The 24,139-nt window shown below is 49.2% G+C and overlaps 2 protein-coding genes across 6 annotated transcripts in view; both read right to left on the bottom strand.

Moving 5' to 3' along the window:
- Positions 1-3,328, bottom strand: LOC142559704 (uncharacterized). Its single transcript, XM_075671260.1, has one exon. The coding sequence runs from the start codon at positions 3,118-3,120 to the stop codon at positions 958-960; it is 2,163 nt and encodes a 720-aa protein (XP_075527375.1). The 5' UTR covers positions 3,121-3,328; the 3' UTR covers positions 1-957.
- Positions 3,329-13,053: 9,725 nt separating this feature from the next.
- Pi3K21B (phosphatidylinositol 3-kinase regulatory subunit alpha) overlaps positions 13,054-24,139 on the bottom strand; it is a 223,147-nt gene continuing 212,061 nt past the window's right edge. For all 5 annotated transcript variants that reach the window (XM_075671265.1, XM_075671263.1, XM_075671262.1 and 2 more), the window contains 4 exons: positions 21,044-21,346; positions 20,847-20,940; positions 19,914-20,708; positions 13,054-13,509 (listed from right to left, as the gene is read on the bottom strand). In XM_075671265.1, the coding sequence (XP_075527380.1) occupies positions 13,164-13,509; positions 19,914-20,708; positions 20,847-20,940; positions 21,044-21,346 (1,538 nt within the window). In that variant the 3' untranslated portion in view covers positions 13,054-13,163. The remainder of the gene's footprint in view (positions 13,510-19,913; positions 20,709-20,846; positions 20,941-21,043; positions 21,347-24,139) is intronic.

Raw genomic sequence — 24,139 nt, forward strand, 5'->3', positions numbered from 1 at the left:
TAAAACAAAGAGTGGCATGTAATCAAATATAGGCCTGGTGCAAGTACAACACTAATATTTGCGTGCACATTTGCGTAATCTATTAAAGTTTCACTGCACGAACACAGATTCCCACAGGCGCGTGGGATCCGCTGCAATTCTTTTTCTGAAGAAGGAAAATGAAGGCAATGTAAAGCTCGAACAACGTTTGTATAGTTAGGTCTGACGGTGTTGTACAATTATGAACCAGAGGTAACATCGAGACGCACCGAGCGAAGCGGGGAAAATGTGTGACCCGGAGGAACAAATTGACATAGAAAACGGTAATGTTTTGAGGGTCGAAGGTTCTGTGAAACAAGGTGTCATGACCAAACTAGCAACTCGTAAAGCGACAGGCACGGCTCTTCAGGACAGTCATAATATTGGAAGCGTCATTATCCGAGTTCGCATGGTCATATAAGACATTCACTGCTAGTAGAATCGCTAAACTATGCATGCACATGCACTTTTGCGTCACGGGCCACTCCAGTTGTCCCGATACCAGCACTCCAGCACCGATACCAGTGTGCTGCCCTCTTTCTTAACTGGCTGCAGTCTTCCGAGGTGCACCTTGCTGCCGTTCTGAGTGTTCCGGCAACCCACAAGTCATCAGCATACTACTGATTGTCACTGATGCGAATGCCCGCATCTTCTACCTTGCAACCCCTACATCCATATCGATGTGGAATACTTCAAAACAGCCGTCAAGTCCTTACGTCAGCCGCTAGTAGTGTTCTCATGAACGACATGAACGCCTTAAGTTCGAGGTAAACGTTGAGAATGCGCTTCTTTACGGCTTCGGCCAGCGATGCATTTGTGCGATTTAGCGCCCTCACGCGCTTGTGCAGTAGGCGCAGTGGTCGTATTTATTGCGACGCACTTGCTTAGCAGGGAAGCTCGGGCGAAACGAGCACTGCTCGACTCGGCAGTAGCCACACGTCACGCCGCCGGGGCGGACTCACTGAAGGAGATTGCCGTCACCACTTCGGTGACGGGTTGGCGGCTAGCTTGCGGCTTGTACACGGGCTGCGGTTGCGGCGTGGTTCGCGCCAACAACTTGTTGACATCCGTGAAAAACTCGAAGGGAAATCCCCGGTCTCGGCCGTTGCCAATGACGTTGTCCTTGACGTCTGCGGCTGTGGTCGGAGGCTTCGATGTCGTCGTGGTGCGCGGTGTACCTGCCGTAGCCATGACCGATGAACCGATTTTGTTGCTAAAGACGCGCACTATGGTCGCGGGTCGAGGCGTTGTGGTTGACGTTGACGTGCGCAGCCGCTCCCAACTGAAGGGTGTTGTCGCACTGAGCTTGAACGTCGCTGTTTGAGTCGATTTAGGGGAAGATGAGTTTGGCGGCTTGCTGGACAGAAACCACAGCTGCGTGGATCTTGGCGGTGTGGGACTGGCCAACGTAGGTTTCTCTGGTACGGACCTGGGAGGCGCAATGGTGGTCCACCCGCCGTACCAACTGTACGTGCGGTTGTCCTTAGCGGGTGGTGACCTGGTAGTGGTACGCGGCGGGGGCGTGGGACGGCGTCTGCGACTGGGCTTTTTTCTAGGCGGCGGGCGCTTTATGGGCAACCGTGAGGCAGCCTGTCTGAGTGGCACCATGGGAGGTGGCGTCGTCAGCCGTGGTGGCAGCAGCGGATATGGTGCCGTGTGCCGGGGTACCAACATCGGGGGCGGCGCCGTCTGTCGGGATACCACCATCGGAGGCGGCGCCGTCTGTCGGGATACCACCATCGGAGGTGGCGCCGTCTGGCGGTGTGCCACCATCGGAGGTGGCGCCGTCTGGCGGTGCGCCACCATCGTAGGTGGCGCCGTCCGGCTGGGTATCACATGATGTGGCACAAACATGGTCTCCGGCAGGTACGAGACGCCCAGCTGAGACCACGGTCGCAGATCAGGGGAGAACGGAGGCAGTTGTGGCCGTGGCGGTAGGAAACGATCTGGATGTAGCAAGGGCCGGCCAAACACGTGCGCGTTTGGCCTGTGTTCAGCCTGGAAGGGAGTCGGTGGTGGCGCTGCGCCTTTGGCCGGGGGCAATCGTAGTGAAGGCCACGCGGGTGGATCGGGCGGAAAGAAACCCCTGAGCGGGAAGTGAACGCTGGGCAGCCAGCCACTTTCTTCTTCCCTGGGAGGCGGGAGGCGCAGCGGCTGCCGCTTAAAGAACCGCGACAGCAGCAGCTGGCGCTTTCCGCGCACTGAGCGAGCCCTTCTACGAGACGACCTGTGGCGGTACTCAAAGTATCCTGAGGGCGTCTTGTAGTAGTTACCCGTTGGTCGTCCCAGAAGCACTTCAGCCATCGGCTGCCACGGGGGCCTCGGTGGCTCGTAGCTGGCCGGCTCCGGCTGGTAATAAAAAGGGCGACCCAGCTCGCTCGGGTCGTACACCACAAAAGAATTGGCCCCAGAATCGCCGCTGCGAGGTTCCTCGTAGGTGACTGCGCTCTCGTGCGAGCGCAGATTATCGAAAAGCGCGTCGCGATCGAAAAGTTGCTCCGATGGTTGCCAGCCGCCGTCTTCGTGGTGCTGTACCGGCTGAGACCAACGCGTCTCGTTGCTGGACCACTGCGCCTCGTTGCTGGGCCACTGCGTCTCGTTGCTGGACCACTGCGTTTCATTCCTGACGCCTTCATCGTCCAGCCAGTCTTCGTCTTCGTCGCTCGGTGGCACGGTAGTGGTGCTGCGCGGCTTGCCGAATACAGCCACTGGCGTGGGCGACGGCGTGCTGCTGGGCGCCGGAGTCGTCGTCGTCGTGGGCGGCCTGGTCACCGGCTTACGCAGGCGCGGCGTAGTCGTGCTAATGTTGTAAAGGCTCTCCGAACGGGGACACAATTCCAATGCACCAGGTTCGTAGTCGCACATGAGGAGCCGCTGATTGAAGGTGGACTTTGGCGGGCACACGAAAGAATACCGGTCGCCCTGCGCGCCGCAGTAGTGGAAGACGCTGCAGCGCAGGTCAATGTCGGCATAGTAACCGGTCGCTCGGCCTTGACAGCTGAACTTGACATCGGGCAGCTGAAGCGGCGGCGGCTGTGTAGCGGCGGCGGCGGCGGCGGCCAGCGCCAGGAGCAGCGGCAGACGCGCGGCGGTGACCGTCATGCTAGTGGCGCAACCGGCGCATCCCTGCACGGCCGCCAGCCCGCTCCTGACCCAGATGGCTGGCTCAGCCGACGACCGCGACGAGGAAGTGGAGCGCGAAGCGGGTCACGAAGAGCGCCTACTCTGTTTCCGGAGGGGCGCACATCTTCTCCCGGCCGCGCTCTTCTACCATGCGTGAAATCGCGGCGGAATTCTCGGGCCGCACGCTTCGTGGCTTCCCCTGAGCAACGACTAAATCTGATTTTAGGAGGCGGAAAGGCAAATAGACCGACCTCGGCGTCACGGGCATACCCTCGCCGCCAAGACGGCGCATGCCGGTATACATTTCGGCGCATTTCTGGCCGCACTAAGGTATATATTATGCTTACCGCGTAGATGTGCCCATCAGCGTTAATTGTAATGATAAGATCTCGAGCATCGTGAAGTCCATCTTGCTCGGGTCTATATACTGTGCAAGCATATGTCAGTTGTCGCTCTCTATAGCTTGAAGAGCAGCGTCCCAGCGTCGCTTCAGTTCTGTATTGTGAACCTTCATACGTCATTAATAAAGGTAAAATCAGACATCCGCCTGTTCGTAGCAATTGACACAAAGGAAACCCATACGGTTTCCTCGAAAGAAAAGCCTCACAGTTGAAGAAACATTCGTCCTGGTCCGGGACTTGAACCCTGGACCACCGCTTCTATCATCTGAGCTAACCAGATGGCAGTGACTTCGCTCTGCCATCTGCTAGCTGCCTGGTTAGCTCAGATGGTAGAGCGGCTGCCCCGGAAAGGCGGTGGTCCAGGGTTCGAGTCCCGGACCAGGACGAATGTTTCTTCAACTGTGAGGCTTTTCTTTCAAAGAACCCGTATGGGTTTCCTTTGTAGCAAATGCTACGAACGGGTGGATGTCTGATTTTCCCTTTATTTATTGCTCCTCTCCACCTTGCGGGTTTGCGCAGTACTATTACGTCAAACCTCAATACGTGCGGCCTAAATGGAGTGTCATTTCACATATCATTACTTAGCGGTGATGAACTCAAGTGACAATAATTCATGCAAAGAACACGGTTCAAATGTAAACAGGTTCGCGCAGTGTCTTGCGCAAACCATACATCGTGGATATATCGCGCAGAATGAGCTTGCCCAAAGTTTTCAAACCAATTCGTTTCTGAAGTAAACAGGGAAACGCAGAAGCTGCAGCCATTGGGTGCCATTGGAACAGCGTTAAAGTAGTTACAAATGTGTTTAGAAGACATTGAAATGTGTATTGGAAGAAGAGCACACTTCGAAATTATGAATTAGAAGATCTTTAGCGGTGGAGAAGCGCGACACAGCGCCACCAGGCACCGATCACTATGGGGGTGGTATATTAATTTGTTTTATTTTTTATTATTTATAATTTTAGCATTTAATTGATTAATCGATTTTGATGCAGGGATTTTTATCGATTAATTGGTTAATCGAAATTTTTGCCTGGCACATTAAATAGGCGGAAATAAAGTTATCTAGTTTTGTAGGAAGATATTTTAATGTTTGACAGGTGGAACCAAATTAGAAATACAAGTGTATAAAGTTTGATAAAGAATAATCTTCAATCTCTTAAAGAATAAATAGAGTTGGCAGTAGTGGCCTATGAAAAAAAAACAATATATTGTACAGAGGCGTGATGTATATAGGCGAAGAATACATTTACAAAATATTTACAAAGAAAGCTAGGGCCAGAGAAGATGTCTGATCCGGCCCACGTGCAAGCGACCTCATCGTCGTCTTCATCGTCTGCCAAACCTTGCGTTTATCTATGTATCGATCGCTCCGTAACATCACCCTCCGGTGGCAGAAACTCCGTCCTTGCTACGAATGTGAAAATCTAGAAGGGCAATAGGGGTTCAGCCGGGAAACGAGATCATCATCAGTTGGTAGCGAGGAGGTCGAAGAAGCAGGGCCCAGGAGTATAATTTCGTAACTGACGTCACCGAGTTGACGCAGCACCTTGTAGGGCACGGTGTAACGTGGGAGGCGCTTCTCTGATAGGCCAACGCGACGGCACATGGCGACCACAGGAGGACCAGAGAGCCAGGTGTGAAGTGCACATTTCTGTGTAGGCTGTCGTAACGGGACTTCCGGGATTCTTGCGAAGCACAGAGTCGGTCGTGGGCAAGTTGACGAGCTGCAAGGATTCAACCAACGACGTCACTGGCGTATTCCGAAGGCGAGTGAGGAGCCGACGGAAGGAGATCTCTCGACTGGTAATGCAGGATGTCGGCTGTTAGATACGGGACCGTTTCCCGAGCCCACTTCGAGTTCACCAGACCACATCGAATCGCGCCACAGCTAATTAAGAAGCGCAGAAGCGCGGATACCACATTCTAGAGGCGCGGCACGTGCAAACAAGTTGGCGGCCCCCACCTCGTGTGCCGCAGGTGGAGCTATCCACTGCTTGACTCTTCCCGAAAGTGAAGCGAGAGCCTGGCACTGTTGCAGGTAAAGTTGGTCCCGAAGCAAGACGGCTGTAATGCACCGTAAAAACCTGGCAGCGTCGCCCCAATCCGCCTATTGTGACGGCGCATTGCAAGTCAGCAAGGCAAGACCGCAGGGAGAAGTAAGCCCTCGGACAATTGGGGACCGAGCAGCGACTCTCTTCGCCGGGTGTGACACAATCGCACGGGCGCCTACCATTGGCCGAAAATGGCGTCACCTGAGCGGGTTCGCCCATTGGCCGAACGTGACGTGTCTTCGAGGCACCGAAGGGCTTAAAATACACAGACCGGGAGCAGCAGAAGAGCATTCCTAGAGCATTCCTTGATTCTTCTCTTTCGAGCTTCTTGCCGCGGGACTTTAAGACTTAATTGACTCTCACTGTAAATAATGAAAAACCTCCCACGTTTTCATCCCGACGTCCTCCTCAACTCCTACACGGCCAAACTGTAAATAAAACGGTGAATATCCAGCGGTGTCATGCCGTGACGAGTTGTACGCGAAGGTAACAAATGGTAACGTGCTGTCCCAGTCATGTTGATGAGGTGAAACATACATGACCAGCATCTGAGTTAGCGTTCGGTTCAGGCGTTTGGTCAGTCCGTTCATCTGTGGATGATAAGCGGATGATGAGCTTACGTTCAGCGGAGCAGGCGCGAAGGATGTGATGTACTACTCGTGAGAGGAAATACCTCCCGCGATCGGTGAGGAGCTGTCGAGGGCGCCACGATGTAGAATAACGTCGTGAAGGAGAAAGTCAGCGACGTCTGTAGAACAACTTGTCGGCAATGCCCCAGTGATTGCGAAGCGCGTGGCGTAGTCTGTCGCGACCACGACCCATTTATTTCCCGAGATGGACGTAGGGGAAGGGCATAGAAGGTCAAGGCCGACGCGGAAGTATCGCTCTGCAGGGATATCAATTGGTTGTAGCTGGCCTGCAGGCAGTGGTGAAGGGTGCTTGCGGCAATTACAGCGTTTACAAGCAGCGACGTAGCGGCACCCAGAACGGTAAAGCAGAACAGAAAAGCCAACGCAGGACGAGGGCGTATGTACGCGAGACACCTAGGTGACCGGCAGTTGGTACGCCGTAGAGCTGCATGGTGAAGAACGCTGGAGCGTGGATGGCGAGGTAGGACGAGCAGAAGCTCTGGGCCATCTGAGCTGAGATTACGACGATACAGAACGTTGTCGTGTAGCTCAAACAGGCGAACAGAATGGTCTGGTGATGGAGCGGTTAGACGGTCGATGGATATCATCCGATATCATCCGATGGGGATATCATCCGAAGCAAGGATGGACAGTACGCAGGCGCCTGAGTCAGGGTCAACGAGGTCGGGAGCATCGACAGGGTGGCGTGACAAGCAATCTGCGTCTCGGTGCAATTGTCCAGGTTTGTACTGCACAACAAACGTGCGTTTTTGGAGCCGTAGTGACCCGCGGCCGAGACGTCCAGATGGATCCTTGAGCGACGAGAGCCAGCAGGGGCCATAATGGTCTGTAATCATAGAAAAAGTTCGACCAAACAAGTAAGGCGTAAATCTGGTGACAGGCCACACTATTGCCAGGCACTCGCGTTCAGTGATGGAAAAGTTCCGTTCGGACGATGAAAGAAGGCGGCTGGCGTAAGCGATGACACGTTCCTTGCCGTGCTGTTTTTGGCAAAGGACAGCCCCAATTCCAAGACCACTGGCATCGGTGCGAAGTTCTGCATAGCGATGAGGGTTCGAAATGGGCCAGTATTGGTGGTGTAGTCAGTAGACGGATGAGGGCAGAAAACGAAGCTGCTTGTTCGGGTACCCACACGGAAGGAACGTCCTTATTCAAGAGTCCAGTGAGAGCGCGGACGATGTCCACGAAGTTTCGGAAGCAGCGACTAAACGAGGAAAATAATCCTACGAAACTTCGAATATCTGTAACTGAGCACGGCACGGGAAATTGTTGCACTGTTTGCACCTTGTCGGAGCCTGGTTGAACACCGGCAGCGCTTACAAGAATGATTTCCGGCGCAGGGGGTTGCTTTGGTCGGCGGTGCATGGACAGCACTAAAAATTTCGGGGGGTGGGCGTGCTGAAGCCCCATAAGACCCCCCCCCCCCTTGGCTACGCCCCTGATTCACATAGTTAATTCACCATAGCAGCAATCACATGAAAAAACGTTTCGTGGTTAAGATCGAGAGCCAATCAGTTGCAAACGATGAAATGCTTCATGGTGCCCCTCAGTAGACTTTATCGGCAATATGGCACACCCTTCACTCAACCGTAGCAACCGACTGTCGTTATCGGCGAGGCACGCATTGTTCACGAAAACCATTAGTTCACTACAACTTCGAATTAAAACCACGAAGCAGTTTTTTACAGCCCCAATTGCAATGCCTTAAGTATACTCGAGGTACTACAGCGCAGCTTAGGGCGCCTAGAAACAGGAAATTCAAGCACCTTCTGCCTCACCATGTCTCGATCCAGCGTTAAATATACAAGCTGAGAACTATTCGCTTCATCTGTACATAAAACAGACTCTCGCAAATATTCGTAAGGAAAACACCACAAGCCTTACACTTGATTTTTGAACCTCCACTGGGTAATTATATTTTCAATATGTCCCATAATACTTACTAACGACGCTTCGGCTTCTTTCTGGATGCAGCCATACGGTCGAGAAGGCATATTTCACTAAAAAAATTTGGGTCGAGCAGCCTGTGTCAGTTCGCCGAACAGATTTGTTATGTATATTCCTCAAGCAACAAACACCAATAAATTTCTGAAGTGAGTTGCACGGAAAAGGGAATATATACACAGGGTTGCCTGTGGCAGATATCTCAATTCTAGTTCATGAGCTGGTCTATTCAAAGCGGCGGACAATACTTGCAAAAAAATTCAGATAAAATTGACTAATTAATAAAAATTCACTAATTAAGTTTTAAGTAATTACATTGTGGCCCATATTCTAATTTACATATTCTAGCCTTGGAGTTCGCAAGGCGGATCCACTTGGAAGCAATTTTCAAGATGACACCTGTTTCGAGACGAATTCCCGAACTTTGCGGAGAAATGCGTTGGCGTTCCAGTTAATTTGTTAACAAAACGTCGTTTCATGTACTGAAGCACACAAGTAACTGGAACGCCAATGCATGGTGCCGCCCTGGTGCCGAACTGGTGCCGCCCTGAGAGTTCGTTCCAAGTGTATCCGCCTTGCGAAGTCCACTGCTAGACTTCGTAAATTGCAATATGGGTGTTAATTAGGTAAAAAGGTAATTAGTGAATTCTTGTTAATTAGTCAATTTTGCATTTCATTTCTTTGTGCGAGTAGTGTCACCAGCTTCGAGTAGATCGGCTCATAAACTAGAATTGAGCTCTCTGCCACAGGCAACCTCTAAAAATTTTCAAAGTGTTTGCTGAAACACCCTGCATATTGGCGGCGAGGAGTTACCGAGTCGCCATCTATCGGAAGCGCCTCGCTGGCGTAGATGAGGGATCACGCGGCGCGCTTCTCATAGGTTTTGCTGTCAGCGCTCACTGAAAACACCACGCGCAAGCTCTCCCGGACATTTCTGTAAGTGCTTTCGAAACGAGAGAAGTTGTTTACTGTCTAAATAATAATCTTGGACAAACTGAAAACACACAATCGTTTACAGACGCTATCTCTTTACCGAATACGTACAGTGAACGTCACTGCGCGCGGTCGCCGCGATGGAGTCTCCCGAACCGGCTTCTTGCGTGAAAGGTAGGTAAACGCTGCGAGCAAACTATGTGAAATATGTTCTTATAGTGTTTGTATAACTAAATGGAGCGTAATATAAAGAAGCCTCAATGCAGCGATCGCGCAGATTCGCAGCTACCGACTGCGCGTCTGCATGCTTGTCCGCGCACTGTTTCGCTTTCTCCGCGCGCGCGTTCTCGCAGCGTGCCATGAGTTTTAGGCCGCAGAATATGAGCATTTGACATTATACAAGCAACCATTGTTCCGTGGGAGCTATCAGAGATGTTCAAAAATAACTTCATTGTAGAGACTTCGACGCCTACAGGGACTATGATGTGCCGTTGCGACCATTCAATCTTCTTGTTTCTTCTAAATTATTTGACTTTTCAATATTATTTTTCGAGTTGCGTCGCACTGTATGTTTATCGGTGTTCTCTGCGCGCGATTTCCCGCTGCTCCTTTTTTGTAATCCAGTGCATTAATTCATAACACAAACATGACCTTAAATGCCATGCTTTTTTAAAATGTGCTTCTTACCGCTGCCTTTCCACTCCACTGAACTTGCCAGTATCTATAGCATCGACAAGTTGATAGACCAAACCGTCATAACATTAGTCGTGCAGCAGACTCGGGCGAGCGTCTCAGTGCGCGTTTTCAGAACATCGCAGACCGGGCGCCGTAGCAGAAATCTTCCTCGCGTCTGTGCTTGCTACATACCCGAGTTGTAGCCGATGACTGTTTGCCGGTTTTATGTTTCGCGAGCCAAGCTTCACGCAGCTTCTTGTCCTGCGGCTACGTGTGAATAAGGCTGACACCGGCCTCCGTTACGTGCGTCCGGCCCTGCGGCACCGAGCAGTAGCCTACCAAGTTGCGCACCTTCAAAGGCAGCCACTACCTATTGTAGTGCTTTCAAGCGTTGTAAAGGAGACACTCGAAGCGGGAAAATTTCGCCACTAAATGAGGACCGCAGCGTACGAGGGAATTCAAACTCGTTTTCAGTTCGCTTCGGCGCTCCCGAAGCAGCCGCTATGTCCACGTGATCCCTCCTAGCACGTCACGCCGACGGTAGCGCCAGTTTTTCCAGTGGTGGAGCTCTAGGCCAATATTTGCATTACTTTTACTCTCTTGGTCCCTGCGTGGGAGACGTCCACTGCGCGCTGACGCGCGTCCTGCAGGACGTTTAATGAAGTTTATACAATTACTTTTTGTATTCTGCAAACAGCTGTAAGCCTCAATCACCTTTACTTTAAATTACTGCCGCTTAAACGCATGAAAAACCGCCTACTTTTGAGAAGCAGTTAAGGGGGGCACGTCATGTTGTCATAGCGGTTGCAGGGGCGCCGAGCATCACCAGCGCCCTTTCAGCCACTCGCGTTCAACCGCGGTTGCTAAGGCGCTCTGCCTTCTAGATTTTCAATATGCGAACCGGCCTCTTCCACGGTCCCTACTGCTCCCGCGGTAACATCTGCGATATTACCACCTGTTTCACCGCGCCCGGCAGTCAGCGTCGGAGCGTAAACGAACTCGACCCCACTCCGCCATGCCGGCATGCCTAGGGACAAATGCATCAAACACGCACTAATCTCCTCCGTAGTGCCGTAGGCAGTCATATATAAAAGAAGCAAAAGTCCACATTTTCTCTCTCGCACCCGCTATTACTCACGCATGCACGCAAACATCCGGCGCCTCCCCAAGTGCCACGCCTCGCTGTACTTCCACGTCAGGCTTATGGCGTTTTTCACTGGTCGATCTGGAGCGGCCGCCGAAATCCTCGAGCGAGCGCTCGGGTTTCACAAATCCGAATCGGCCAGCGGAGCGCAAAAACGCTCCGCGACGGATCACACAGGAAGTCTGCGTACACGTCGCACGAACAGATTCCGAAAACCATGCCCTACTTCCGTTCTGTACGTTTCCACGGCAACCAAACTCGCCGTCCCCCGTGTGTAACTTGACCGTGGCAGTCGCATAGTCCGTCATTTCCATGTCGAGCCTGCAAGGATTGTGCATGGACAACGTGCATAGAAGTCTTCGTACAGCACCTGCGTCACTTCGTAATCGCTGTCGTCCGCGCTCTCATCGCTAAACGCGAGCGCTGCAGCAGCACCGAACGCAGCCATTTTGCGAAGCAACACAATGTTGTGCGTACAACCGGGTACCGATTTCGCTTGAAAACGGAAGTGACGCGAGCTATTTCCGCCCGAATCCGCGCCTCGGCGGCGGAGCGAGAGCGATCCGGCGCGGAGCGAGTTAATCCGAAACGACCAGTGAAACGCGCGAACCCGCTCCAGATCGACCAGTGAAATTCGGATTCGCTGCCACGGAGCAAGAAATTCTGCTCCGAATCGACCAGTGAAAAACGCCATTAGTGATCATGATGAAAACACAAAATAGCGTTTTGCAGAACTCCCACTTCCTCCAAAATATTTCAAAACACATGATCTCTCGACAGTAGTGCCGACATCGCGGATAATGGCGGCCGCCATGTGTCGAGAATAGAGCCTTTCCTCACGTTTTGGTGCAAATAATTGTAGCAGCGAGCGAAGTTCCATCAATGAGCCAATTAATCTTGCTTAGGCGCCTCACGAATTCCATGAATTTCAACATTTCTACATCTCGAGCATGCTTTCATGGCTTAGTGCGTCTTTAAATTGAGCTATATTGCTTTTTGTTCTGGGAAGTTCTTCTGGTAACTCATTGTTTTTGGCAGTTCATTAATTTGCATAATGATCAGCAACTTTTCCAAAAGCTCGTTGTACTTGGCAGAAAACATTTCAACTCCCTTTTCCATTGCTTCAGTCAAACTGCACTGCTCATCTATTTTTTCTCCAGCCTTGACTCGTGCTGCAATAGCTTTTCACTTAGGTAAATCTGTGTGCTTAAATCATCTCGTTCACTTGCAGTTACCCTAAGCATTTCATCCTCACTGGTATCAGACTCTTGGAATTCTTTTTGCTTGCATTCAACACATTCCTACGTCTATAAAATGCTTGACACTATACTTTTCAAAGTAACCTTCAATACCTCGAGCAGTTCCCAATATGGTACGGGCTACAACACTCGCTACAGCCTACATGTCAAACTGTTGGTTCATGCCAAAATTCGTTTGACAGAAAAACAGTTATGCACAGCCATAATTCACCTAGTAAGACAGAATGCAGTCCAGTGGAGCACAGAACAGCAAAATGGAAAAGGCCTCTTACCCAAGATCAAGGAAAACCACAGTCAGAGCCACATTCAATGCTGTGCCAAGGCCACACAACATGGCCTTTGATGCACCATCCTTTTTGTGGCGCTTTATGCCACCATATCCGTAACTGCTGCTCACAACTTCCATGACAAGCTGTTCTCTGCTTTGGCGCGAAGTCGTATTTTCGGCACAGGATTTCCACTCAGCAGTTTTGTGTATGCAGGCAGGGACTGGACCATAGGTTGCTAAGACCAGAAAAAAACATGCCAAGAGCTGCATCAAATGCTCCACCGGACTGTAAAAAGTCTGATGGAGCCCCAAAATGCCAGAAATTGGTATGGAACAGTTACATCATTCAGATACAGCCAGTAATATTTGACAAGCCGTAAACATATAGCCTACAGATGTTTCAGCTGATCCTTTAATCAGGTAAACAGTTTACAGGTGAGAGAGTATGTGGATCTGTGCCACTGATCCACACTCCCTGTACATTGTACACCAGTTTTTGTAACAGCTGTATAATGCCTTTGGGCCCTGTGCAGCTAAGTGTACCTGGTTGAGGTCTTCCACAATGGAGCGAATGAATAAGCAGGTACGGAAAACAGCGGTCTTTATTTGACTAGAGAACATTGGTGATAAAAAAAGCAGGCTATGTACACATAATGCAGCAGGTGTCCTGTACTGTACAAGAGGGGAGCCAGCCTCAGCTGGAGCCAAACACTGGGTAGGCCATGGTAGTCTTGAGCAGCGGATTGTGCTCCTCGAGTGAGTTGTGCGCATAGTGCTGCACCAGGCTACGCAGTGTGGGATGTGTGGTGAGTGGCTCTGCAAAGCCATACCCACGCTCAGTGCGTAGAATTAGGCAGTGGTTGACTTTGCCCTCAGCCACAATGGACAGTGCAAACTGTCCCGGATTCTTGCTGGGTCTCACCAGGAAAGTACCATCGCAGCGACCTTCAAGCAGGCGCATGGCTTGGCTTCGGTCACAGTCGGCTACAAACCAGCTACTGTCAGAAGATGCCTCTTCCAAGCTGCCACTTGCACCTCTCCTGCATTAATGTAGAGAATGTATTAAGACATTTTTGTGGCATACAGTACTAATGTCTTATCCCTTCCCCATGTCTTGAATATACAAAGTGTTTCACGTAACTTGAACCAAGGATTTAAAAAAAGTGGTTGACCTCAACTGAATGAAAGCAACGACATATGGTTTGCTGTCATGTGGCACTCCTTAGGGTATATTTTTATATTGCACTTCAGGGCCAAGTGAATTTTGTTACGTTGTAGAGGGCATTCGAAAACGACCGATCCAATTTTTTGTGGCAACATGCATGCTGCGTGGCAATTTTTTCCGGCGTTTAATGAAAGTCAGCGAAATATGAAATAAAAACTATGCAACTGCGCTTGTGCGCTACCATACTGCAGCGCTATCAACCGCGCTTCGTGCGAAAGAACCGTGCATGAGGACCATGCTGAAGTGAGCGGCCGAGGCTCTAGGCATTGGCTTAACAGTGCGTCAGCATCTTTCATGGTGGCACACAGAAAGGTAGCACCATCGTCCCTGATAGGCGATAGGCTCGACGCACAGTTGAGCGCAAGACGATAGCGCATGAGCCCAGTCATGTGGTTTTGTTTTATATTTCATGGGCTTTCATTATACGCCCAAAAAATCACCATGCAGCATGTACGTTGCCACAAAAGATTGGATCGGTCATTTTGAAATGCCCTTTATACGTTTCTTTTTAACAGCACGAAAAAATGAGGACACAAGAAAGAAACACACACCACACTACGAGTGCTGACTGCCAACTGTTTATTTTTTTTTTGATAAGCAAGCAACATACATACATTTCACTCAGGAACCTGTACATGTGTCTGCATTGTCACTCTCACGTTTGCCGATAAACATAAAACCATAAAAGTTACATGCTGGGTAACAGCGTAGACCTAGATTGGGACAAGCGATCACAAAAGTAGCCGTGAGACATTTTTACAGTATCGTCAAAAGTGAGAGCTAACATAAGAAGAGAATACAGGAAGAAAGAACAGGAAGAGACCGCGAGCATCTGATGGAAACGGATATGGCACTTAACAGAAAACCAGTGTAAAGGCAAAGGAGGAAGGCATAAAATCGTGTGAAGAAAAAAAGGCAAAAAACAAAAACAACATAACAAATGGGGATATCACTCCGATCAACAAATAAGTCAATGGCTTCATGAAAGCAAAAAGGCTCAAAATGTGTCTTACTGAGAACAACCATATGAGTGGGGGTGATGGAGACAATTTACAAACGTGGCTATAAGACCTTTTCACCCGGCGAGGAGGAAACGACGCGCAGCGAGCATTTCCGCCTCTCTGGCTTGTGCGATCCGGTGCGGCGCTGCTTGAAGGTATTGCTATCGCATGCTGCGGAACAATTTCGAGATGTTTTAGATCGTACTTTATGAAATTTACACAATGTTTGTTCATATAAGGTCGTAACTACCGCTTCATATAGGCATCGGTAACTACAGTACGCAGAAATACCTCTTGGGGGCACAAAGATGTGACGCGCATTACCAGCCCCGGAGTGTGTATGCATTGTGAACTATTTCACATATATCGGTTTTAATTCACCGAAGAGAACCGGTGTCTCTCTGTTACCAGCATGAAATGGCAAATCTGCCCACTATCCGATCGCTTGGCATAGGGACTAAAACATAAAAGCGCATGCTCGTGTATGGCCAACCTAAGGCAATCATGAAACATCTAATCCGCAGGTGCTATCAAATGTTTGTGATACACTGACATCGTTCTCACGCATTTCAAGTCTAGTAGGCTTGAAATCACTACATATGAGGCCGATGGCGCTGCTTAACACATCGATCACTGCGGTTGGTGAACCAGCATGATACATATATAAAGCTATGTGCTTTGGCATTGCCTTTTTGCCCTATAACACCATGATATCCGTCAGGGATCGCATAAAAAGAATGCAATGGCTATTTTTGAGGACAAAATTTCCATAATATGTGTGAGTGTGTCGTAGAGAATGGAACAAACACAACTGAAAAAAAAAATTCTGTTTGAAAGAAAACGGGCTAATGCCGCAATACGACCTCGCATAGTTACGCCACACAACGTTTATAGATCTATAAACGTTGATGCCGTATGCTTGAACCATGTGTTATATAGAACAAAGATATCTGTAATCCAGCAGCTATCACTGCTTAGGACGCTCACGCACTTCGTAAGCAGTCACTTTGCTGGACAAGCTTAATTCACACTGTAAGGTATGCTGTTATTCTAACCAAAACTATTTTATTCATGGCTGGAAACCTCATCCACCGAACCAAGTAGTCACGCAATGAAATCTGCAGCTAACAGTTAGAACGCTTGTCAAAGTATAACAGCACAGCTCCTCTCGTAGCAGAACGGTACCCACGATGTTACGATCGTCTCGTACGGTTCATTTCTCCTAAAAGGCGCTACTGAGTAGCAATATGGTGGCACCCATGAAAAAATGGTGTACAGAAAGAGTGAAACCTGGTGAAAACCTGGTGAGGCACTCTGGAAATATGGAACACCTGGGATTCTTTAACGTTCGTCTAAATCTAAGTTCACATTCCGCCGCCATCGAAACGTGGCCGCCATGGCCAGGATTCAATCCTGCGATCTCGTGCTTAGCAGCCCAACACCATAGCCACTAAGCAACCACGGCAGGCTTATCATGGTTAGCGGCCGGTGAAACGAAATCAGCTGCCGTTTCATAGCAATGCTAGCAAGGTGGGAGTGCAAACCGTGAAAGAGCACGTCCCTTTCCCTCTGTTTTCAACAGAGCCATCCACATATTGCGCTAACTCGGTTTTGCAGCTGTTTGCCACATGTTCGTGTTGTGTTCCTGCTCATATTGCTCCCGATCGTACTTCCATTTCGTCTGCTTGTTTCCATGTTGTTCAGTCGTGCGTGTCGACAACAAAACTATGTCATTTTCTACCGTGTTCTAGCACGTGATCATACTCTGTGACCCAACTGTGTTTGCCTCGGTGTTTGTGCAGCACTGACTTATACCACTAGTCAGGTGTTTTCGTGCACAGCACGCAAAATCGTGTGCTGCGTGAAAAAAGACGAACACAATAGCTTGTGTGCGACACCGTCAGCGGAAGTGCGTCACGCAATAAATAAAGGGAGGGGAAAAAAAGGGAAGGCGGGGCCTGTGATTTATGCATCACGCAATCCTTCACCTTCAACACGGGAGGAATGTAGGGAAGGAAGGAATTTTGCTAGCAGAGGCAAGATCGGGCAAGTGGAGAGAGTTATGCTGGTGGTGACGCTCGCCTCCTAAAATCATGGGATCGCAATCATGGGTTGAAAAATTCTCGCAGTAGAACATTCTCTCGAGGGCACGTAACTTCTGGCGTATAACCGAAATTTTCTATGTGACTTGGTGAGCGGACCTTTAAAGCAAACATAGGCCTCCTACAGTTTTACAAATAAATGAGATAGTGCTTTAGATGCTAGAGTGTCCAGTAGGTGCCGGCACGGGCAGCAAGGCGATGCACTAGACCTGGTCACGGTGACACAGTGAATATATGTATATTAAATAATTAGGAGGGAAATCACCACTGGAAATACACGGTATGATTTTGCATGCGAGCCTCTGTACTATGCATATGATCGCCAATACCAATATAAAAATGGGCATGTGAGCGAGTGGCACGTGCGCTCCACTCAGATTTGGAAACCCAGCATTTACTCTCAGAAGACTTTGTATCCTAGTCAAGTACAACACAAAACATTTTTGCATGAAGCTCCTTCGTTTTACGTGAACACGGTCAATAAAAGCATGTCTACGTAAAGAAGCACCATTCTCCGACGGCTCTGCCGATCAAGGCAGTAGGCCTAACTCGCTGACCATCGCATTCATGGCCGACAGTGCTTGCGACCTGGCAGCAGCTTGATATAGGCCGCTTATTTTCGCCCGCAGGATTAATGCGCTCGTAACTTTTTCGTTACCATGAGAAATCGGTAGTTTTTTATAGGTCTCGGGAAAAAATTATTTAGCACTACAAAATAATATCCCAGCACTCATTGCAGCATAGCATATTGTGCATAATGAAATGCTCTTTCTAAAAAACATGTTGCGAAACGAAAAAAATTAGGAAAAACAAAAACTCTAGAAAGCACCATTTTTGCTGCCAGTTGATAAAAACAACCATAAAAAAAAAACGATATCTACAAAAATATTAATATCAAAGAAAATTCAGAATATATATTTCAAAGATAAATAATCCAGAAGTAGTGCCTGAAGAAATACATGCTCAGTACACCGCCGTTCTTTGAATACAAAAAGAAACTAAGGCCAGTTCATTGCTCATGCCATGCGGTGAAGCAGTTCCTGGATTTTGTGAACCATAGGTGCACTCCACAATTTTTCCACAAAATGTATGGCTTTTGTCCAACTTTGTAGTCCACGAGCACATCTTGCAGTTCCGCCTTTTCGGCATCTTCTGAGGATGGTCCGATGAGAAGTCTAAAGAATGTACTTCACTAGTTCGGCTATAGTCGTGCACCTTTTCCAGGACCGATCGTTTTCGGCACAGCTGGCCAACTACAAGATTATGCATTCAAGCATATTTGTTTGCATTTTTGCACATTGTCTTTATCAACTCTGCAGAAAAAAACAGTAGAAAGATACCCCACACCATTGTAAACTGTCTTGCGCTGATCCGTAGTGCTGGGCCGAGATGTGCTATGGACGGCCTTCTTGGTGTGAACGGAAGTTTCTTTGCTACCGATAGCAGCACATCATAACCAAGCGAAATATACACCTTGAAGATAATCAGTAGAGCTCTCAGGTGATGAAAAAAAGATCGGCAGATAAGTGCGCAGGAGGAAGGAGACCATTCAAGGCCGTTAAGGAAACTCTCCATTGAACAGCTGCGGATGTCCCATGCTGACTCAAAACATTGTCACTGTCAGAGCTTGAATCTGCTTTACTGTCATCTTTGGAATCATAACTTGAATTCTCACCAGTTAATGCAGGTGCGGGTGCAGCATAGTTTCGAGCAGAGCACTTTCCTCGTGACACAGCAGTGCAGGACGACGCCAAGCAGGCGACTTTCGATAACTGCGCAGTGACACCGGCAGCGCCCCTTGCCAAGATTTTACGAGAGAAGCGCCACCGAAACTCTTGCAAAACTGGTTGCAAAAGCCAGGTCCACATGTTGGACATGCAGCAGACCTTCAGAAATACACTTTAGTGGAATAAAACAACTCTGTCTCCAAACCAAAGCACACTAGTGAACAGGCGGCACCATTTTCGTTTAATTATTACCACTCAGCACTGTTGGATGGCAAAGCCGCCGATGTAATTTAATTCATCACGGGCTGGGAGTCATTTCATTACAAAATTTTTATGCTAGTGCGGCGTAATCGTAAGAGGCGTGCATTTTTCTCGAGCGCGGCAGAAGGCGACAGCCATGCCTCTTTTCGCTACAACATACACACATTAGTTCGCAGAAAGGTCCGTAAGAAATTACGACATCGCCGGAGCGCAAAAATTTAAAACCGATTCTGAAAGTGCAGTGTCTGTACTAACTACTGGATGGCTTCATACAGATAAGAAATGGCTCCAATAAGTAAAAATTGGCAATCTAAAGCATCGATCAAACCGATGGCGAGCGCAGTTTCTTATTCCGGTACCAGCAAATCTCTGCCCGGGTTGTTGCACGCCGCATTCGCAGCTATCGCCGCCGAACATACTGAGACAAGCATCTTCACCTATCTGTTTCACGGCGTGCCCTGTGTACATAGTGCCACTGTACGCTATTAGTAGGCGACAATTCAAACGTGCCGCCATTTTCTGCTGCAGGCGGCATGATGTGGGCATCGTGTTTCGTTTGGGCAGCATCCGGCCGCTTCAGTCCGTCACCCTCTTAAAGCACCATGCAATAGGAAGCCAACAAAATGTGTCTGGGGCCGCCCGAGCAGCACCAGCTCGAAGGGTGTCCACGATTCAGTTTCGTGCCAGAACGATCCGCGTGACGCTTCGCATTACGTGAAAGTCAACAATAGGTGAGTGTCGAATTTCGGACCTGTACTTCAGATCGTATGTTTTCCGGGTTCATGCATTTTTTTTCTCCAGTCTTTTCGAAAACGCATGAACAAGGTTCTAACGTATGTTTTAAAATGGTAAATTTTACCATTATTCGAATGTAACGCAAGGGTAGAGTTCAAGCAACGAAAATGATGAAAAAAAAGAAAAGAACTCTTGATACAATCGAGTAAATACAGTAATTAAAATTTACTGTACCCTCTTACATAATCACTACAGCCGGCCTGACAGTGCCATGGTATGTCCTTACACCCTCATAATGCTCAACCCAGTTTGTAGAGGGCATAATTTTCTTGAACTGCCCATTGGGTTTTCTGTGTACTGCCTTTCTATGAAGAAGCCAACATGAACTCTCACCTTGAGGTCTCCTGCTGTCCTGAAGAGTCCTGCAGCAGCTTGTTGATGCGGTCCTTGGGCACGCCACGAGCCTGCAGCCAGGCCTGGCACTTCTCGCGCTGCTTGGCTGCTTGAGCTACCTCTAGCTTGAGGCCGTTGATCTCGCGCTCCAGCTGCTTGTAGTAGGCCTGGGAGGCACGCACCTCATCAGCGAGCCTGCCCTGGGCCTCGCGCAACAGTGCCAGTCGCCGCTGTAGCAATGCTCCATTCTCCTCGACAGCCCGGCGCTCCTGCTCGCCACTGCAGCAGTCCCGCCCAAAGTGTTGCAATAGGTCTGCCTGTTCCTCAAACATGGCAGCCGCCTCATCAAATGATTGCAGTGCCTGGCCTTTGAGCTGCAGCTCTTGACTCAGCCTGTTGAACTGGTCGTGGAACTGGTCAAACTGACGGCTGCGTGACAGGAACTCACGGTTGGTCTCCATGAGACGCTGGCCCACACGTTCAACATTCCACTCGCGCTGGTCCTCATCATCAGGCTGGTGGTACTTTGACACCGGGTAGAGCAGCCGCACATTCAGGAAGTTGTTGTAGTGTTCTAGGGACTCGCGCCGGTAGTGGCTGATTAGCTCTGGCACTGAATTGAAGGTGAGAGGCTCGGAGAAGCCATACTTGCCCGCCCGCTGATAAATCTTGATGAGCTTGTTGCTACCACCCACACGCAGAGTTAGTGTGTAGTCACCCGAACCCCGATCCAGTGCATCTCGAACCAGAAATGTGCCGTCAGCGGCATCCTTGAGCTTTTCGGAGCACTCCTCCCTGCAAGACACAGGTAGTGAGTAACAGCGAATGGGCACCAACTTTTCATCTTTCGGTATGAGCAGCGCTCACAAAGATGGGTACAAAGAAGAAATACACTGGACATGCACTGAATGAGTACAATTTTAAAGCACCAACCTGGATATGTCACCCCAATACCACTCGGCTTCGAGGAGGCTCCGGTCCACTGGTGGCTGCTGGCTGGACCTTGATGGCCGCCGAGGTGGCAGCGCTGCACACAAGCCGCACTATGCTACAGAAGCTCTTCTACTACTGCTTGCAAAACCATTGGTACCCAGGGAAATAGTCCTGGCCTAAGAAGAGTGAAAACCCACCAGGCGTGCGACCATTCTGGAAGACAGGCAAAGGCTCTCCCCAGTCCCCACGCAGCAGTAGTATCTCAAGTACACGTCCATGCCACCGTGCATTGCGCGCCATGGCCACCACTTGCTCCCAGGGTGGTCGCAGAACCACAAAGGCCAAGCTATGTGCCAGCCGCACGGGACGCTCACACCGGCCCCGGCTGTGGGCCAGCCGGCAGATACGGCAGAGGTGGGCCATCAGCGCCCGCAGGGCCCGGCAGTGCACAGCAGGCAGCTGACCCACGAGCCGCACCACACCTGCCTCGTCACCAGCCTCTGCAGCATGAATCAATTAGCTTGAATGATGAACAGTTAAAGCTAGAGTGTCTAAAGGGACCAAGCCTTAACAAGAAAATGGTTATCAGCAGGGAGTCAAACCAAAAAGCTTATGGGTTGGGTTCGGATACAGACTTGAATGTGTGTGGTTTAGTGGCGCAAGGGCCAGATATGGCCAAAGAGCGCCAAGACAGTGTTAGTGACTTCGCGGTGGAATGATGAGTTCTGTGACGAAGATGTGACTTGGCTGTAAAGTGGCCTAAAATAGTCGCTGTAAAGTGCGTAAAGTCTACGTGGTATAAAATTATGGCGATGACTTGCGACGAATACTATGAAGATTAAAATCCATAGTAGAAGAATGATGCAAAATATAAAATATATAAGATCGTAAAATTACATGGAGCACTGCTGCCTCGCCAGAGCCCTTGAAACACAAGGGCCTAGAGGCATGTGCTATACTAAACAGCTATCGCAGCGGCATCCTCTGGAGAGAGGACCCGCTACGAACATGTGGGGCTAAAAACATGCAAGACAACATCTTTCAGAAAACTTAGGACTGCGTTGGTATCAAATAAAGGTTCTGGGCCGAGTAGCATTACGGGATGTAGGGGGATGTGCTGCCGGTATGCTAGGGAAAAATGTTTCCTTCTTTCAGATTCGGCTGCCCGACACTCCAGGAGGACGTGGAGGACGGTCAGCCTCTCCCCGCATCTACCACAGGTTGGAGGATCATTTCCAGTGAGCAGAAAGTTATGCGTGCCAAACGTGTGTCCTATTCTGAGGCGACAGAATAGGACATCTGTTCGCCGTGATTTTGTTACGGAGGGCCAAGAAACTAACTGTGGCTTTATTACGTGCAGTTTATTATTTACTTCTGCGTCCCACATACGTTGCCAGTGGTTTCGCAGTTTTCTTCTTAAGAAAGGCTTCAGGTCTGTGACAGGGACCGAAGCAGTAGGACTAACTGCATGCAATGAAATGGATGTGGCCATCTGGTCCGCTAGTACGTTTCCCTCAATGCCCCTATGCCCAGGCACCCAGCATACAATCACATGTTGGTTGGATATATATGCTTTACACAGTACGGAGTAGAGTTCGTTAATTACCGGATTTTTGTGGTTACAGAATGACATCAAGGCCTTCACAACACTAAGGGAGTCCGTATATATAATTGATTTCTGGAGGTTTGATTTCTTTATATGCTTTACAACCGACAAGAGTGCGTAGGCCTCAGCCGTAAAGATACTGGTTTCCGGATGTAGTACGTCGGATTCCGAGAAGGATGGACCGACGGCTGCATAGGACACCCCGTCGCGTGACTTCGATGCATCTGTGTAGAACTCCGTGCAGGAATATTTGTACTGGAGTTCCCGGAAATGCATTTGGATTTCTATCTCAGGAGCATGCTTTGTCACTTGCACAAAAGATATATCGCATTGTATGAGCTGCCACTCCCAAGGAGGTAGCAGCTTCGCTGGATGCATTAGGCGGAGCTCGAGGAGTGGGACATGCATTTGATCACTAAGCTCCCTCACACGCAGCGAGAAAGGCTGTCTTACGGAGGGACGATTATGAAAGAGTGTAGCATATGTCATATCGTTAACGGTATTGAAACATGGATGTTGAGGGTTAGAGTGGACTTTCAGGAAATATGTTTGGCTGATGTATGTTCTCTGCAGATGTAGTGACCACTCATTTGATTCTGCATATAAACTTTCGATGGGACTTGTTCTGAAAGCTCCAGTGGCCAGTCGGATTCCTAGATGGTGGACCGGATCTAGCATCTTTAGCGCGCTCGGGGCTGCAGAATGATAGATCACGGCACCATAGTCCAACCGTGATCGAATGAGGCTCTTGTAAAGGTTCATTAAACATTTCCTGTCGCTGCCCCATGTTGTGTGGGATAGCACTTTAAGTAAGTTCATTGTTTTTAAGCATTTGACCTTGAGGTACTTTATGTGTGGAATAAAGGTTAATTTCGAATCAAGTATGATGCCTAAGAACTTGTGTTCTTTGTTCACAGGAATTTGCTGGCCATACATTACGATACTGGGTTCTGCAGTAAGCCCTCTCTTTCTTGTGAAAAGCACACAAGAACTTTTGTTGGGGTTAACTTTAAATCCGTTTTCTTCTGCCCATTTGGACACTTTGTTCAAGCCCTGTTGAACTTGCCTCTCACATACAGTAAGGTTGCAGGATTTGAAACCTATCTGTATGTCGTCTACGTAAACAGAATAAAAAATGGCTGGCGGTAATGAAGCACGAAGGGTGTTCATTTTCACGATGAAGAGAGTGCAGCTGAGTACACCTCCTTGAGGTACACCAGTTTCCTGTATAAAAGGTCGCGACAATACATTGCAGACTTTCACGCGGAATGTACGGTCGGACAAATAGCTTTCTATTAGCACGAGCATATTGCCACGGATGCCAATTCCCGACAAGTCTCTCAAGATTCCATAGCGCCACGTAGTGTCGTACGCCTTCTCCATATCGAGGAATACGGATAGGAAATATTGTTTATGTAGAAAGGCGTCGCGAATGTTTCCCTCAATGCGCACAAGGTGATCGGTTGTGGACCGCCCTTCTCTGAAGCCACACTGAAAGGGATCGAGGATATTGTTGAGTTCAAGGAAATGTACTAGTCTGCGGTTAACCATTTTTTCAAAAAGCTTACAAAGACAATTTGTAAGAGCTATCGGACGGTAGCTTGCCGCCAAGGAAGGGTCTTTACCGTGCTTAAGAACAGGGACCACAATCGCTTCTTTCCATGTGGATGGGAGGTATCCCGTAGCC

This window comes from Dermacentor variabilis, chromosome 10 (assembly GCF_050947875.1).
Source record: "Dermacentor variabilis isolate Ectoservices chromosome 10, ASM5094787v1, whole genome shotgun sequence".
Taxonomy (NCBI): Eukaryota; Metazoa; Arthropoda; class Arachnida; order Ixodida; family Ixodidae; genus Dermacentor; species Dermacentor variabilis.

Coding starts and splice junctions, on each gene's coding strand:
- LOC142559704 (XM_075671260.1), bottom strand. CDS start 3,120: ATGACGGTCACCGCCGCGCGTCTGCCGCTGCTCCTGGCGCTGGCCGCC.